Source organism: Ornithodoros turicata, chromosome 5 (genome assembly GCF_037126465.1).
Source record: "Ornithodoros turicata isolate Travis chromosome 5, ASM3712646v1, whole genome shotgun sequence".
Lineage (NCBI taxonomy): Eukaryota > Metazoa > Arthropoda > Arachnida > Ixodida > Argasidae > Ornithodoros > Ornithodoros turicata.
The window spans coordinates 63,939,569-63,954,368 of NC_088205.1; the positions used below are offsets into that span (position 1 = coordinate 63,939,569).

Below are 14,800 nucleotides of genomic sequence, written 5' to 3' on the forward strand. Positions count from 1 at the left end.
ATTTATAAGTTACGACGATTGGATTTCCGTTGAACTCTGAGGTAACCTCTATTGCACCTACAGTGTCACGTTACAAGTTGTGTTTAACCTCTAAATAGAGGTATCGGACGTGTAACCTCTACGATATTTTGAAATCTACGTCTATAGTATAAAGGTTACAAATTGCTAAAAGTTACAATAAAGTGTACCGAGTTAAGAGTGTACGCCTCCCGTTTTCAGCAAATCAGTGCAGATACCGATATCATTCGAGGCGATGGTTAGCTAGGAGCGTGCTGTGACGTGAAGTTCATTTTTAAGAGTGTAGGCTACATAAGCAGCCTAGAGGCTCGGATAAGCGACTGGCGCACAAGGTGGTCGTGGTTTCCGATTCGTCTGTTTTGCATGTCAAAATGGGAAGGTGAAAAACATGTTGTATGCGTACTCATTCCATGGTTTTTGTACAAAATAGAGTGGCTATAAATAATCGGTACCTCCAATTCTCCAGATGTTTGGAAACGTCGAATTAAAAAGTCCTTTAATGCATTTGAGATAATTGCTCACCTAGTTACACGCTCACCTGCACAGAATTACAGCCTGGCCGTATAACCCATTTGCAAAAAAACGTCATCTGTGTTGCTGTGCATAAAACTCTAGCAAAAGAAATCTTAATCGTCTAATGAAAACACCCTGCGTGTCGAAGCCCCATACGTAATTTTTCATTTCAATATGTGTACCACGTGGTAAAAATAGAGAAAGGAGTAGCAAAGGCTGCACTAAATGGAGCGTGTCAGCTGCACGGCATTTCATTAGGTGCAATGCTACGTGACGGCGACGCGCTGTCCAGAAAATGCCAGACCAGGAGCAAAGGTCGACACTGGTTCATTTCCGAAACGTGGAGAATCAATTAAGGGGCTCCGAGTCAGCATCACGTGACACGATGACGTCAGCACGGGCGCAGACGACATCACAACAAGACAGATGTGCTCCCGAAGATAAAGTGGTCGATTTGTAATGCAACTAAAATGAATAAAAAAGGTTGGTTGAGGGCTCGACTTTAACACGTCGGAGAATCCAGTATACGCAAAAAGGTCGTGTAAAAATTCCCCTTTGATCCAATTATGTTTCGTTACATTGCCAAAACCAAAGAAATATTCGCGCATGCGATTTTGATTAGTTTCATGACAGCGCAGACCAAACATCGTTACCATATTTATTTTCATTACTTTTTTACAACTTTGAAATACAAGCCTTAGTAAATATGCCATCCACTTCAAATTCATTTTATTCACAATTATTCATTTCAAAGCGACTGTGATTTCCTGAAAGGTCAAGAAAATTGCTGTATAGGCTCTACGGAAGATCTGTTTTCCTTAGCGTACAGAAACAAATCTGGAACGTCAAGCAGTTTGACATAATTTTGGAGAATGTAATAAATCTTTGACGAAAGTTTTCATGTCTGCCGTACTATATTGGTAGTGTTTTTGAGCGAGGGAGAAATGCCGTAGTGTTCATATCTTGCAATGCATTTTGCTATCGTCAAGCATTATTGGTCCCTCTGTTGGGGGATGGTGGCTCCGATAATTGATACCACTCTTTTAAATTAGGTTAACAGCGCATTGGTTGGGAATCATTTCGAAAAAGTATGTTTTGCAAAGAGCCAATGCGCTGTTAATCTAATTTAAAAGAGTGGTATCAATTGTCAGAGTGGCCATTACCCACCAGAGAGGCAAATAATGCTTCATGCGCATAGCGCATGTTGTTGTAAATAAATATAACAGAAGTGCATTCCAAAATATGAAGTACGCCTTTTCTGTCCAGGAATGGGCCGTCAATGGGCGTCTTAAAGGGGCACTAAAATGCCACCACTAGTTCACTCCAAATTACGTTACGCGTTGTGTTAATTTCGCACTTGTTGCCGTAATTCAAAACTTTGATTCCGTTACAGAGCTACAGTCGGAATTGTGAGCCTACATATATCGGATGAAACTCGTTACACCAAGGATATCCCAACATCCAACTTTTGACGTACGTCGGATATTCATAGGTATACAGCCTTGTGTTGTTGGGGGTGTTTGTCCTTCTACACTCTTAGAAAAAAAGGTGGAGCCGTTACACCTTTTAGGACCTAACAGTTGTTGCACGTGTTGTTGGTTGTAAATTTCTACTTGCTACCTCGCTCTCGAAACAGAACTTCACCGCATAGCACGTTGTCCGCCAACAACTGCCATGAATGACAGGGTTATCGCTTCGGATTCGGTGAGCGAGGGTGGCGTACGCCTTTGTGTAGCAATTTGGATGTATGATAATTTCTGTTAGCACCTTTTTACACCCTTTATCATACGTTATATAATATGTTGACCTAGGTGGTAACTGTAGAAGTAAATGATTAAAAATTGGGCTGTTCGGTAGTTCATCCTTGAAGAGCGATAAAAACCGTTGAATACAAACCGTAAAAAAAAAAAAAAAAAAAAAAAAAAAAACGCTGCTGGCTCTGGTTGTCCAAGAAGTCTGTCAATAAAATCATGTTCGTCAGTCTGTGTTCTGTGTTGTACCGTCTTTATGCATGTTTCCCGGCACTGGGGTTTCTATCGCCTTTTAAATTATAGAAGTTACCACCTTTTCGCGCCCTTTTTTCTTAGAGTGTATGTTTAGTTGCCTTATCTACTAAGTTGATAAGTTGATCATCTACTACTACGTTCCCTTACTCGTAGTATCTGTATCATTTTGCGCGTGAATAATATAAACATTCCTAATACTTCCTATTACTAATCTAACTAATCCGAAATAGCGATGCTTTGATGATGGAGGAAGTTCGAGAAAATATCACTCGGCAAATTACTGAAAGACCAATTTCTCGCGTAATTTAGCAAAAGACAACGTAATACTGAACAGTTATCACCAGTGATGGCCACTAACTACTTCTACAGTAGTTTAACTATAACTACTAACTACTTCGCGATGGAGTAGTTTAACTAGTAGTTCAACTACTTTTCAGGGGAGGTAGTTAAACCTATTTCTTTAACTAGTGCAATGTATTTTAACTACACCTATAACTACTTAACGTTGTCCATCATCACCAATCCCATTCTATAGTGTTCTTGGACACTTAAATATGAATCACAAGCAGCGATAAAAGTGAAGATTTAGTACACATGCACGGCACAATTGTTCTGCACCTCCGTTCTCATCAAACAAGTAGCTCTCAAGGTACTGAAGGAAGGTACAAGGAAGGTACAAGGAAGTCTGAAGCACGATCGTGCCGTAAAGCTTGCGGCAAAATTAGAAGTAGTTGGTTCCTGCAGTAGCCAAACTACTGTAGTTAACTACTCGAAATAGTAGTTTAACTAGTAGTAGCCACTACATTGCTGCAAGTAGTTGATAACTACTTTTTTACTACAATCAGGTAGTTTAACTAGTAGTTTAACTACATGTAGTTAACTACTGGCTACCACTGGTTATCACATAATTCATCCTCTCATAATAACCGCTGTGATGTGGGGTAGGGTCATGTGGCTACCACGGGGAAACATCTCATGTCATCATCAGTTCTCCTTCGTTTATTATTATTATTGTTGTTGTTGTGTCGCTGTACATAAAAACGTTGTACTGAAAAAACAAAAAAACAAATCCTATATGTGCATTGCTTACCTGGGGCTGCGTATTGGGACGGCGGACCCCCGATAACTGAGGGCAGGTAGGGTGGTTCAGACTCGCATTCCGACTCCAAGTATCCTAACCGTGCACTCCGTCCGACAAGAGTGTCCGAGCCATGAATGGCATGCACGTTGCGCGGGGGTACTGCCGGTGGTGCTGGTTCCGGAGGGCTTTCTCGTAGCGCTGCAAACGTGAGAAGCCCTCTTAGATATCCTTGCACATATCATTACACATGAAGCATAGATACGTGGTCAGCTGGATATGCCTGCACACACTATCTGATATGATATAACATCTCTCAGCCCGTAATGCCGTCGTTCTCCCTCCTGATTTGTTGAAATCCGGAGACGTCAGCCTTTCTGTGACACTTATGCAGTTATGTGAATTGTCACAAAAATGTGTACGTCCCGCGTTTTCCACAAATCAAGAGTGACAGTGGCATCATTCTGTACATCTTCTTTACAATTAACATAACTGTATAAGGCGCAAGCGTCTCATTTTCCACAAGTCAGGGAAAGGAACGATAAAATTATACGTATGACAGTGCTGCTGAGCATGTTATGCACTGAAGTTATGTTTTAAGAGCCTACGAGAACCATATAGGTACTGCAGATCTCGTATGTAAAGAACATAGAGAGATGAACTGTACATTTTCTACGCCGCCTGCATTGTCTACCTTTCAACGATCAAACTCGAGAGCAATATTCCCTTTCTGCTTGAGTTTCAGCGGTAAACACACGCCGGAACCTCGTCATCTCATAAATCAAGTGGCACGAGTCTAACTTAGGAACTACAGTTATTGCTATAGCGATACCGCTCGGAAATTGCTGGCCGCGGAATCGATCGAATGCATTTCCGCGAGGTCCCAGTTGCGGCACAACCAAGGTTGGCTTCGCAGAACTCACGTAATAGCTAGAAGTCAAGGTAGTCAAAAAACACAACCCAGCAAGTGAGGCGCCGTGATGGATACGGTGACCCTATCGTTACCAAGAACGTTAGCTTTGTATGTTGAACACGTCGTTGCATGGATGAAACGACATTTACATTACATGTATTATGTACATTTATTTAGCATACACAAGCATCAAGGGGTCAGTGAAATGAGGCATAGAATTGTTCCAGGCCATTCTTAATTAATCGAGCAGCATTTTCGCTGGACGGTATTTTATGGCTGCGCTGTTCAATTTACCTGTGACCTTTACGACTTTGTGTGTGCGTCACCTTCCTTCACTTTCCTGCTCTGTTTTCGTAATATGGATAAGTGATAAGTGTTACCAAGTTTTGCTCATCAACAGGTGTGCATTAGCCGTCATTCAGGTTGATGGAGCCGACGTTTCCATGTTATTTTTGTTTTCATTCACTCAGTCCGTATACAGTCATGCCTCGATTATCCGAACACCTCGGCAGTCCTTCGTTTTCGTCCGGATAACGAATTTCCGGATAACCGAACCAACCAAACTTACTCTAAAAACTGACCTTCACCGCATAGCACGCTCTGCGCCAACCATTGCCACGAATGATAGGGGTATCGCTTCTGATTCGAGGAGAGAGGGAGGCGTACGCATTTTTGTGTCAATTATCCAAATTGACACAAAAAGGCGTCCGGCCGTCTCTCTCTCTCTTCGAATCAGGAGCGATAACCCTATCATTTGTGGCAATGGTTGACACAGAGTGTGCCATGCGGCGAAGTTCAGTTTTAGAGTGTTGCGGGGAAACCCGAAATATTTGGGAGATATCTTTACAGCTCCAGAAAAGGAAACAGGGAAAAGATCGTTGCTTCAAAAATTCATGCGAATTGAGCTGCTTGAAATTAGTAGGCACGCGTGTGACAAAATTTTGGTCACAGCCACGGCACCCACTGCGTCATCTTGCTGTTCAAAGAAGGGTAATGTCTTAGAAAGTTGGTCCCGCGCACGTGTTCTTGTCCCTTCGCATATGTCTTTGGCATAGGCCAAAAGACACGCGATGCTTTCGGACGGCGTGGACATTGTCATTAACATGTGAATTTCTTGCGCTCTATTGATACAGTGCCCCTCTTCCACTCCATCCGTCCATCTCTTATGCCGGCACACACCAAAATGGAGTGACCTCTGAAGAAAGGGGAGTCAAACATTACAGAATGCCCGGGTGATATGTGATCCTTTTCCAGAATAATGCGACCATAGCACATCCCAGAAACGCACAGAGTTGCACACCATTGCACCACAGCACACCTTTGAAGAGCAGTCTTTCGTCAGTGAGAAGCAAAGAGTTTATTTAATTAACGCGATGTCATGCAATTTATGTACCGCGACTTGCAATGAAGTATTTGGCGCATGTCTCCCTCGCATAGTCTGCACAGAATGATTGGATAGCGGAGATAATTTAAACCCTACGCTCTAAAAACCATCTTAGTCCTGTTCACTCGTGTTTGTTGTGCACGAGGAGATCGTCGCCGCACATGTTGGCTTGAATTCTAATGCAACAAACAAACAAACAAACAAACTGGTGTCTCGTTTCTTCTTTTTTTTTTCCCCTCTTCCGCAAGGTAGCGGTAATTGTAGCAGAGAAGAGGATCGCGCTGTCCAATGTTTGTAACGTAAACACTTTCCGCAATCAGTTTCTAATATAGCCAAACCGCTATTCCGCTGCGGAAAAAAAGGAGGGAGCACGATGCGGGCATTACAAGTACACAGCACTTCACTATACTGAACACTCTCATAGCTCCCCGAACCGGCTGTGCTGTCTGGGGTTTTCCCTGGGTTTTTCTGTAGTCTTTCCAGACGAATGCCTGCACAGTTACCCCTGAAGTCGGCCCAGGAAGCATACTAACCCCCTGCCCCACTCTTTCCTGCTGTTCTCTCTTCATATCTCAATCTGTCTACGTCTGTACACCGCTCATGGGCACAGTTGCTTCGCGGCGCTAACATGCAATTAAAAAAAAAAAACTCTCGTAGCACTCACCTTCTCGGCACATGCCCCCTTTTTTTCTGTGTGTGAGTGTGTGAGAGAGAGAGAGAGAGAGAGACAAAGAGGCGTGTGCCTCTCATTTTCAACAAATCGGGAGATGGAGCAATGTCATTCCGAATAATAGCGTGGCGCCGCTGCGCACAGCGACTATACTGAGTCGACGTTAGAGGCAGTGTGACGTCGGAGAAGCCACGATTACCCACTCGTCTCTCTGGAAGCGGAACTCGCCGAGATATCAAACGTATTATTATCTCTGTATGTAGATGGGTAGAAATCCAGCGAACCGGTGGAGATGTAAGAGAGGTGGAGATGAGGCAACTCCCTTCCTATTATCTCTGTATGTTTCCCCGCTCCTTACGCATATTTACGATATCTCAAATATTTTACTACAGAAAGGAGAAAACAAATTACCGCTGGCACATCTTTCGTAATTCTTGTTGACGTTTCATGGTGTACTTATACGCGTGTTTTCGTTCAAACTTCTCATCTCGCGTGAAATGTGTAAGAAGTGGTTAGGTGGTTAAAAGGTGGGAACAAGTAAAACGGGATAAATAGCGTCCTCCATAAAACAGCGCAGGAAGATGATGGATGAACATGTTAGTTAATCCCCTGCTAACGATGAACGGCCTCCAAGTTGGTCAAGAAAAACCGGTAACGCGAAAGGCGTTACGCGAGCGATATTCCCTCCCGGGGGAAAACACTAGTGGTGTTGCGTGCCCGTTAATTACGAGGTACCGATCCGAGGTGCGCTACTTTCTCACTGGTCGTTTTTCAACCATGCCGCTGATGAGAGGCTTAATTATTGCGGTTTGAGCCCATTTATTAAAGGGCGAAGGATTTTGGCACGATTAAAAAGGTCTGACCCTTCATTACTCAGTCTTGCTGACCGCATGCAGCTCCCGTTATAGTATGAGCACCGCAGAGCTGCTACGGCAGTCCCTCCTGGGCTGCGTTCCTCCACTTTTCTATTCTTTTTCAGCTGTCTTCTGAGCCGGGATCGGTAGCTCGAGCTGCACTAAGCTAGGAAGTGTCCACTAATCCCTATTCTTCGTGGAACGCACGTCCAGATAATATGATGATAATAAGACGATTATAATGAGCGTCTTATTATTACGATAACAATAATAAGACGCATGCAAGCTAGTGGACAAACTCCATCCTGAGAATTATTGTATCAGCGTCCCGTCTGTCTTCAAACGCCTTCCGTGACATCTTACTCGTTTTCCTCCTTGTGTCCGCACGTGTGTGTTTTCCCCTTTTTCCTGTTGTGAGAATTAAATGTGGCTAGTTTGAGCCGCTGTTTCGTGTTTGTTTTCCCGTGTTGCCCATCCCTCAGGCTTTCTCAAGATGTGCTGTGCTTGCGACGCTCTCCTCAGGGAGCGCGGAACCTTCTGAGTAAGAGCAAGGAGACTCCTACCCTCCTCTTGTTTGTAGCCTGTCTGGTCCTTTGTAATATCGTGTAATGTTGTCGCTGCTTGGACCTAGTGTTCTTGTAAAGGTCGTATTTGCTGACTTGAGTCAGTCTTGTCCTGTCGTGTTTGTGTCCGACATACTGCTTTCTCTACGCCACCTCCTCAGACCCCAGGAAGTGACCCTTTCCTCACATTTACAGCAGCTCACTTGCTTACTTATTTGTTGCTGTTGTTGTTGCTTACTGCTACAATGTTCTACGAGAGGAGTGAAGCCGCTTTCTAGTTACGGAAGTTTCTTCCACTTGGTCGACAACAGTGCGACGTCACGTCCTAGTGTCCATATCGTCTGCTCTGCTTTCGCGGCGGCTGAGCCCAGCTGTAGGATAGGATCTTGTAACTGGAATTCAGCGATAACGAATGGGGGTTGCATTTGTCAATTTGGCGTTCCATCCTAGTCATTGGCTTTCTTAGGGAGCGTCTTTTTCATACCTCCGACTCTCCGCCGTTGTAGCGTCGCATCTCCGCCAGTGTCACAGCACGCAGGCTTCGTATACCGCGGGACCCTAACGAGTGGACGCTATCTATAGTGCACCGGAAGTCCTCACACTCGGTACGACCGTCGAAAAAGTTGGCGCCGCGCAAACCGTAAATGCATAGTCCGCGCATAGTATAGAGGTCAGTGGAAGTGATGGTATTCCTTTTTCGTTTGTCTGTTGCAGACTACACGGTTAAAATAGGAATTTACCACATAATCTATTGACGATGAAGCTTGGGCGAACCTTGGGCGCTTGGGATGATAAGCTTGGGCGAACCTGAAGGGACAAAAGACAAACACCAAGCAAATCTTGGTGTTTCTCTTTTCTTTCTCAATGAAGGAAGACAGAACGGTACCACTCTGAAGAACGGTTGGCTTCGCGCTGTGTTATGTGGTGAAGTTCTGTTTTAACAGTGTGCGCACACGCACAAGGAACACAGATGTGGTGACGGGGACTTCACCGCACGGCACACTCGATACTAACCACTGCACGGGCTAAATGCATGCGTACAGGAGTTCTTACCTCCTCGGAGTAGCAGAACTTGTCAGGTGACAAGTTCAACCTCCCCGTATTATGTTTAGTCCGTCCAACTCCAACTCCAACTCCAACCTCCTTTAAAACAAAGCTTCATCACATAGCACGCTGAAGACCAACCATATTGTACAGAGTGATGCCTCACTCTTAAAAATGGACTTCACTGCACGCTCCTAGCCAACCATAATCTCGAATGATATCATTATCTTCCCTGATCTGTTGGAAACGGGAGGCGTACGCCTTTTTATGACAATTGTGAACAGCATAAGTGTGACAAAGGTGTACGCGTCCCGTTTTCAACAAATCAGGGCAGATAACGATATCATTCGAGATGACTGTTAGCTAGGACCGTGCTATGCGGCGAAGTTCATTTCGAAGAGTGCTCTATCACTCTTGATTTGCGGAAAAAGCGGGCGTACGCCTTTTTGTGACAATTAATATTTCTGCATAAGTGTCACAAAAAGGCGTACGCTTCCTGTTTTCAACAAATCAGAGGAGAGAACGATGTCACCAGGATGATGGGAAATGCTCTCAGTAGGCTACAGAGAGTACAGGAAACGTCCACATATAACACTGCAAATTGGACAGACGAAGACAATAACCTACGCCGTGTCCCTTGAAGAGAGATGTCGGATGTATGACGCCTTCTAACTTAGATAAGGATGTGTGTACTGTGCAGACAGGTGTTAAATAGATTCGCTGATTGAGACAAGGTAACTTAACCTGATTATTTATAGTAATTAATAATTGGGAGTACATTTACACGTGAGTGTAAAGTGAGGTGAGTCACAGCACAGTCAAACAGCACAAGGTGAGTCGGTCCACATGTGTGTGGCTACGTGCTCATTACATTGTGTGACTCATTATTTATGTGGTCCGATTCAACACTGTTTACGACGAATTAATTGTGCTCAAGCCGATTTTTCTCAGGACGCACCCAGCCCAGATTTTAGAATTTACATTAGAATTTACAAACTACTCTCAACTCTGTGATCATGTTTTTCAGGGTTCATCTGAGGTCCACGAACTCGCTACGAGAAAACGCGCTACGGCCAAAATCCCTCAGAGTGGTCTGGTGACAAGTAATATATATCACCCAACATATATCCACTATACATCTTCCATCTATGATAGAGCATTATCGCCCTCACCATTATAAACTTTTTTTGTATTTCAATCTCACCCTATCCGCCCAGCCAACTGTTATCCGCTTTAATTTTTAATTTTTCACTCAGCGAGACACTGTAGACAACTTTATCATGTGTATCTCTATGGGTTCGCTCAGTGCTTCGAAAGTTCGGGATCCTATGATCGCTACTAAGCCATTTATAAGCTGGACGCATATGTAGTCGATCGCCAGCGCCGTCCAGAATTTATCGATTTGCCGCGGCTCTATCCAGTCCATGGTCTTTGCTGGATGAAAGCCCCCTGCATTACAATAACGACCTCGTTTAAATGCAAATCGTGACCAACTGACGGTTAGCAGGAGATGACATCCGCCAATCGTTCATCACTCTCCACAACGTGCGCGGCGCTCTGTGTATGTTGGCATATTCTCGACCCGTGGCCTGTGTACTGTCGAACGGATGTGACATAACGCTTAATATCCGGCACAGAGCCAGCTTGCATCGAGCCCTGGAGCTTGGTAGCCCCCATTTTCACAGCTTCTTTCTTTCTCTTTTCAGTTCTCCTGTGTGAGTTTAAGGGGGGGGGGGGGGGTTAGCCCGAACGCACTTCTATTTTCTCCTCTTTTATTTCTTTCATGCACCGCTGCCCACGTAATAAAGTGGTCTCGATTAGGTGCTCGGAAATTAAAATCGCGGGAAATAGGAACCAGGAACAATTGCTGGAAGAGGGATTAATAGAGGATCACGTGGTTCTTGATATAAGGTCCTTTGGAGCGTGTCGTTGCAAGGTATTAGGCATGAAAGAGGCTGTCGCGAAATATGTAGTCAAGTGTCCCTGTAACACCTGCGGCTGTTCAATGAACAATAAGAGAAGCGGGACGTGTGCAGCTGAGGAGAAAGGGTAGAGATTTCCGAGGATGACACAAAGGAGACGTATCAAGAAACGGAATCGATATTCATTGTGAGATTAGAAATATGCGTTAAAAAACACTGCAGTCAACTACGACTTCATTAATGTTTTGTTTTTTTAAATTTCGTGTTAGCGCCGCGAAACAGCTGTGGTTATGAGCGGCGTACAGACGTGGACAGGTAATTAGCGAACAGCAGGAATGAATGGGAGAAAGGGGGTTATTATGTGTCCAGGGCCGACTTCAGGGGGAACCGTCCCGACATCAGTCTGGAAAGTTTGTCAGAAAACCAAAGGAAAACTTCAGACAGCACAGCCTGTGGAAGGATTCGAATCCCATCCACCTCCCAGTCTTCAGCACGGCCTTGGAGATACCACCGCATTCTTTTTCTTTTCCGTTTTTCTCCTTGTCTTTTTTTGGAATAGCAAGCCGGCTGTTTGCCTGGCTAACTTTTACTTTATTTTTTTTCTTAATAAACGTATACTCCCCCCCCGCTCCCCACACACACACACCGCCGCGCTGATGGTTTTATCCACTGGGCCCCTTGCCGCTGGATGTATTTCTTTCTTTTTTTTTTTTTTGCAACAGTTTGTGCGTCTTGGAGCGACTGGTTTCAGTTCTTCTTCTTTTTTTCTCAGCTTTACGATTGTAGTAGAACGCGTATTTTGCAGTGCGGAACGGGGTAAACATAGCACGCGCTTTCTTCCTCTCAAAAGAATAAATAAACTAAAGCTAACGAATGTGACGTTGCCTAGGCAAATTTTATAGTTACATTCAAGACGTCAAATTTATTTCAAATGGAATTTGGTACATTTACTTGTAGTAGGTGGCAAAAGTTCCGTACACATAAATGTCCTTGATACTTTACCATAGTTAGTCCATAGTCCATACTTTTCCATAGTATGTGTGTGTGCGCTTTTTTTTTAAATTAATAGTTTCATATGAAACGTATACCATGTCCTTGGTACTTTAGATTCACGAGCGATTAATATTTCTTGAAGTATAATTTCAACAAAACATTACGTTTCTATTGTGTAACCACGCCGTGAAATAATAATAAGCTGCACGTTATAATATCAAACACTGATATGACGGCTTCTGCAACGCTAGACCTGTTTTTCTTTCGCTTTATCATCGTTACTTGGCCTAATTATACGACTTGAGACCCAAAGAGTACTGCGCTGACTAAGAGCTTACCACTGTTCACCGTCACAGCTCCTAGTCAAATGGAGGCGGGGGGGGGGGATATGTTTATTTATAAAATGAAGAGGAAACGTTAGCCAGACATAGAGCCTGCTGGCTATTCAAAAAAAGAAAATGACAAAGAAGAGGATCGCCAATCGCTTATTTCGGCTATATCCGCTAGGTAAATTAGGGTTTACCGGAAGAACAACATCCCTTGCATCCATGCACACGCAGACATCCCTCATACTCCACCACCGGTCGCAACGTGCACTGCGGCCATCTTTCACCGCATGTGGGAAAGCGTCGCATTTACCTCTCTGCAGAAACCACGTCTTGGCCTTGCAGCGTGGGGCTTCTCCCCCAACATGCGATGTGTGGTGCAACCCGCAAGACGTGCTCATGGCGTGTGTTCATTATCAACAACATGTGTTCATTGGCGTGTGTTCATTACACCCTGAAGGGTGGCATTCAATAACTTCAATACCGTTCGTTTACCCTGTGAAAACATCTGCGGCTGTGGTTCACCGCCGCACCAGCCTTTCTTCGCCTCGGTCCTCGCCTCTACTGACTTTTAGACGGTGGCTCGCCTCTGGAGCGATCTGTTTATCTCCTGATATAATCTAACCATGATTACCGCGCCACCCTTTAAAGGGACACTAAAGTGCCAAAATTCCTGGCACGACGCAACGGGTTATTTCCGTTCCTTTTGTGTTGGTGTAAAGGTAACGACATTTTTCATTCGGCGAGGAGAAACATTATAGCGCCTCTAAGACAGCACCGTCCTCGGCAGCTCAGTCGGTAACGTGCTAGCTTGCTGACCTCAAGATCGCAGGTTCGACGGGGGAAGTAAATATTGCTTCCAACACCATGTGTCGAAGATTTCCGGCGCACGTTAAAACAACCCCAGGTGGTCCAAATTATCCGTAGTCCTACCCTGTCCTATAGTATACGTAGTCCTATAATAATAATAATAATATCCACATGTGCGTGTCAACCGTTTTGCAGAAATTGAAATACACTCAGCGTTTAGTGCCCTCCTTGCACTTTGCTTCCGCTATCAAAAACCTGCATTGTAATGCCACAAAATTCGTCAAAACTGTCCACAACATTCTTTACTGTTATTTAGGTTTGATCTCCCCATATCTTCGTGTTTGATATCGACCTTCAATCAGCCTCTTTACCTCTTTGTTATCTGTGTTTATTTTGATGAGTTCATTGCTCTATTTACATTGGAAGACTTGTACATCCCTTCTCTTTCATTAACAGTTTGCGTCACTGATTCGTCTTTTCTTCCTGTGATATTTGCGAACACGTTTTGTCTGCCGATAATTTCATGTATGAACATTTGATCATGTTCAGTACTTCGTCATTGGATAGTTTCCTTTAAGGTACAAATAAGGTGTCCCAGAAAACGTGTCATTAATTTATAATGAAAAAACTGCACCCCCTGCACCACGGCATTTTTACCACCTCATGATGTGAATGTCATCTAACGTCAGTTTTATTATGTAAATTTTTGCGAACTGAACTCGGGAATTTGCAAAGTAAAGGTCACCTTCTTACCCCACCAGTGTGAAGAGCGCACCGAATTTACTCAGAGTCACGATAATTGACACGGATATTGGGGAGCTATCTCGTCGGAAAAAATGGCTGAACATCATGCTTTTCTGAGCTCCCTGAGCATAGCGCCCTTCAAGCAATATCCAACAACTACGAAGACCACCCTGTTGCATTGCAAATACTCGAAATCATAAGAGAACTAGAGATCAGGGCAATATAATCGCCTTGCAATGGGTGCCATCGCACAAGGGCCTACCTGGAAATGAAAGAGCCGACACACTAGCCAAGGAGGCTGCAAGGCTTCCTCCTACACTCCCCGATATTCCAAGTAATGCTCAAGCACAAACTGCTATAAATGAACATGTATGGCGCTTTCACCCCGATGCCAGGACAGCGATGCAAACAGCCCCCCCCCCCCCCTCTGCGTCACAAGGGGTTTCACAAGGGAAGAATCTTCGCTTCTAATGAGATTGCGAACTCAAGTGCCAAGACTAAGGACGTCCTCTGCATCACATGACGAAGTAAAGATGCGCTGTGCAACACCTGTGATGTGATATAGAACATATCTTGCTTCACTGCAGAACATACAAACAAAAAAGGAAACGCCTAATGGAAAAAATGAGGAACCTAGGTCACCCAGACCCCCTTCTGGAGTCACTCATTTACTCTACTGGACCAATGTCAACGCGGCGGGCAACACAAATCATAGTCCTAGATTTCATGAAGGAGAATAACCTCCTAGATATTCTCTGACAGCAAAGAAGAAATAGACAACACTGAACTGAGTTACCAACAACCTATGACAACTGTGAACAACGAACCTGTGACCAACTGAAAGTGATTATGGCGAACTGTATGGTGTGAGCCGAAGGTGACCACCAGATGACACAGCCACCGAACTTTGCCATGAACGTAACAGCTCCATGTGTCGTGTGTCTAGTTGCTGTGTCCCGTTT

General features: G+C 44.3%; 1 protein-coding gene across 2 annotated transcripts in view; it reads right to left on the reverse strand.

The window, feature by feature from the left end:
• The window catches only part of LOC135394565 (teneurin-m-like), a 261,414-nt gene that overhangs the window by 103,677 nt on the left and 142,937 nt on the right, over positions 1–14,800 (reverse strand). For both annotated transcript variants that reach the window (XM_064625364.1, XM_064625363.1), the window contains exon 5: positions 3,628–3,816. In XM_064625364.1, the coding sequence (XP_064481434.1) occupies positions 3,628–3,816 (189 nt within the window). The remainder of the gene's footprint in view (positions 1–3,627; positions 3,817–14,800) is intronic.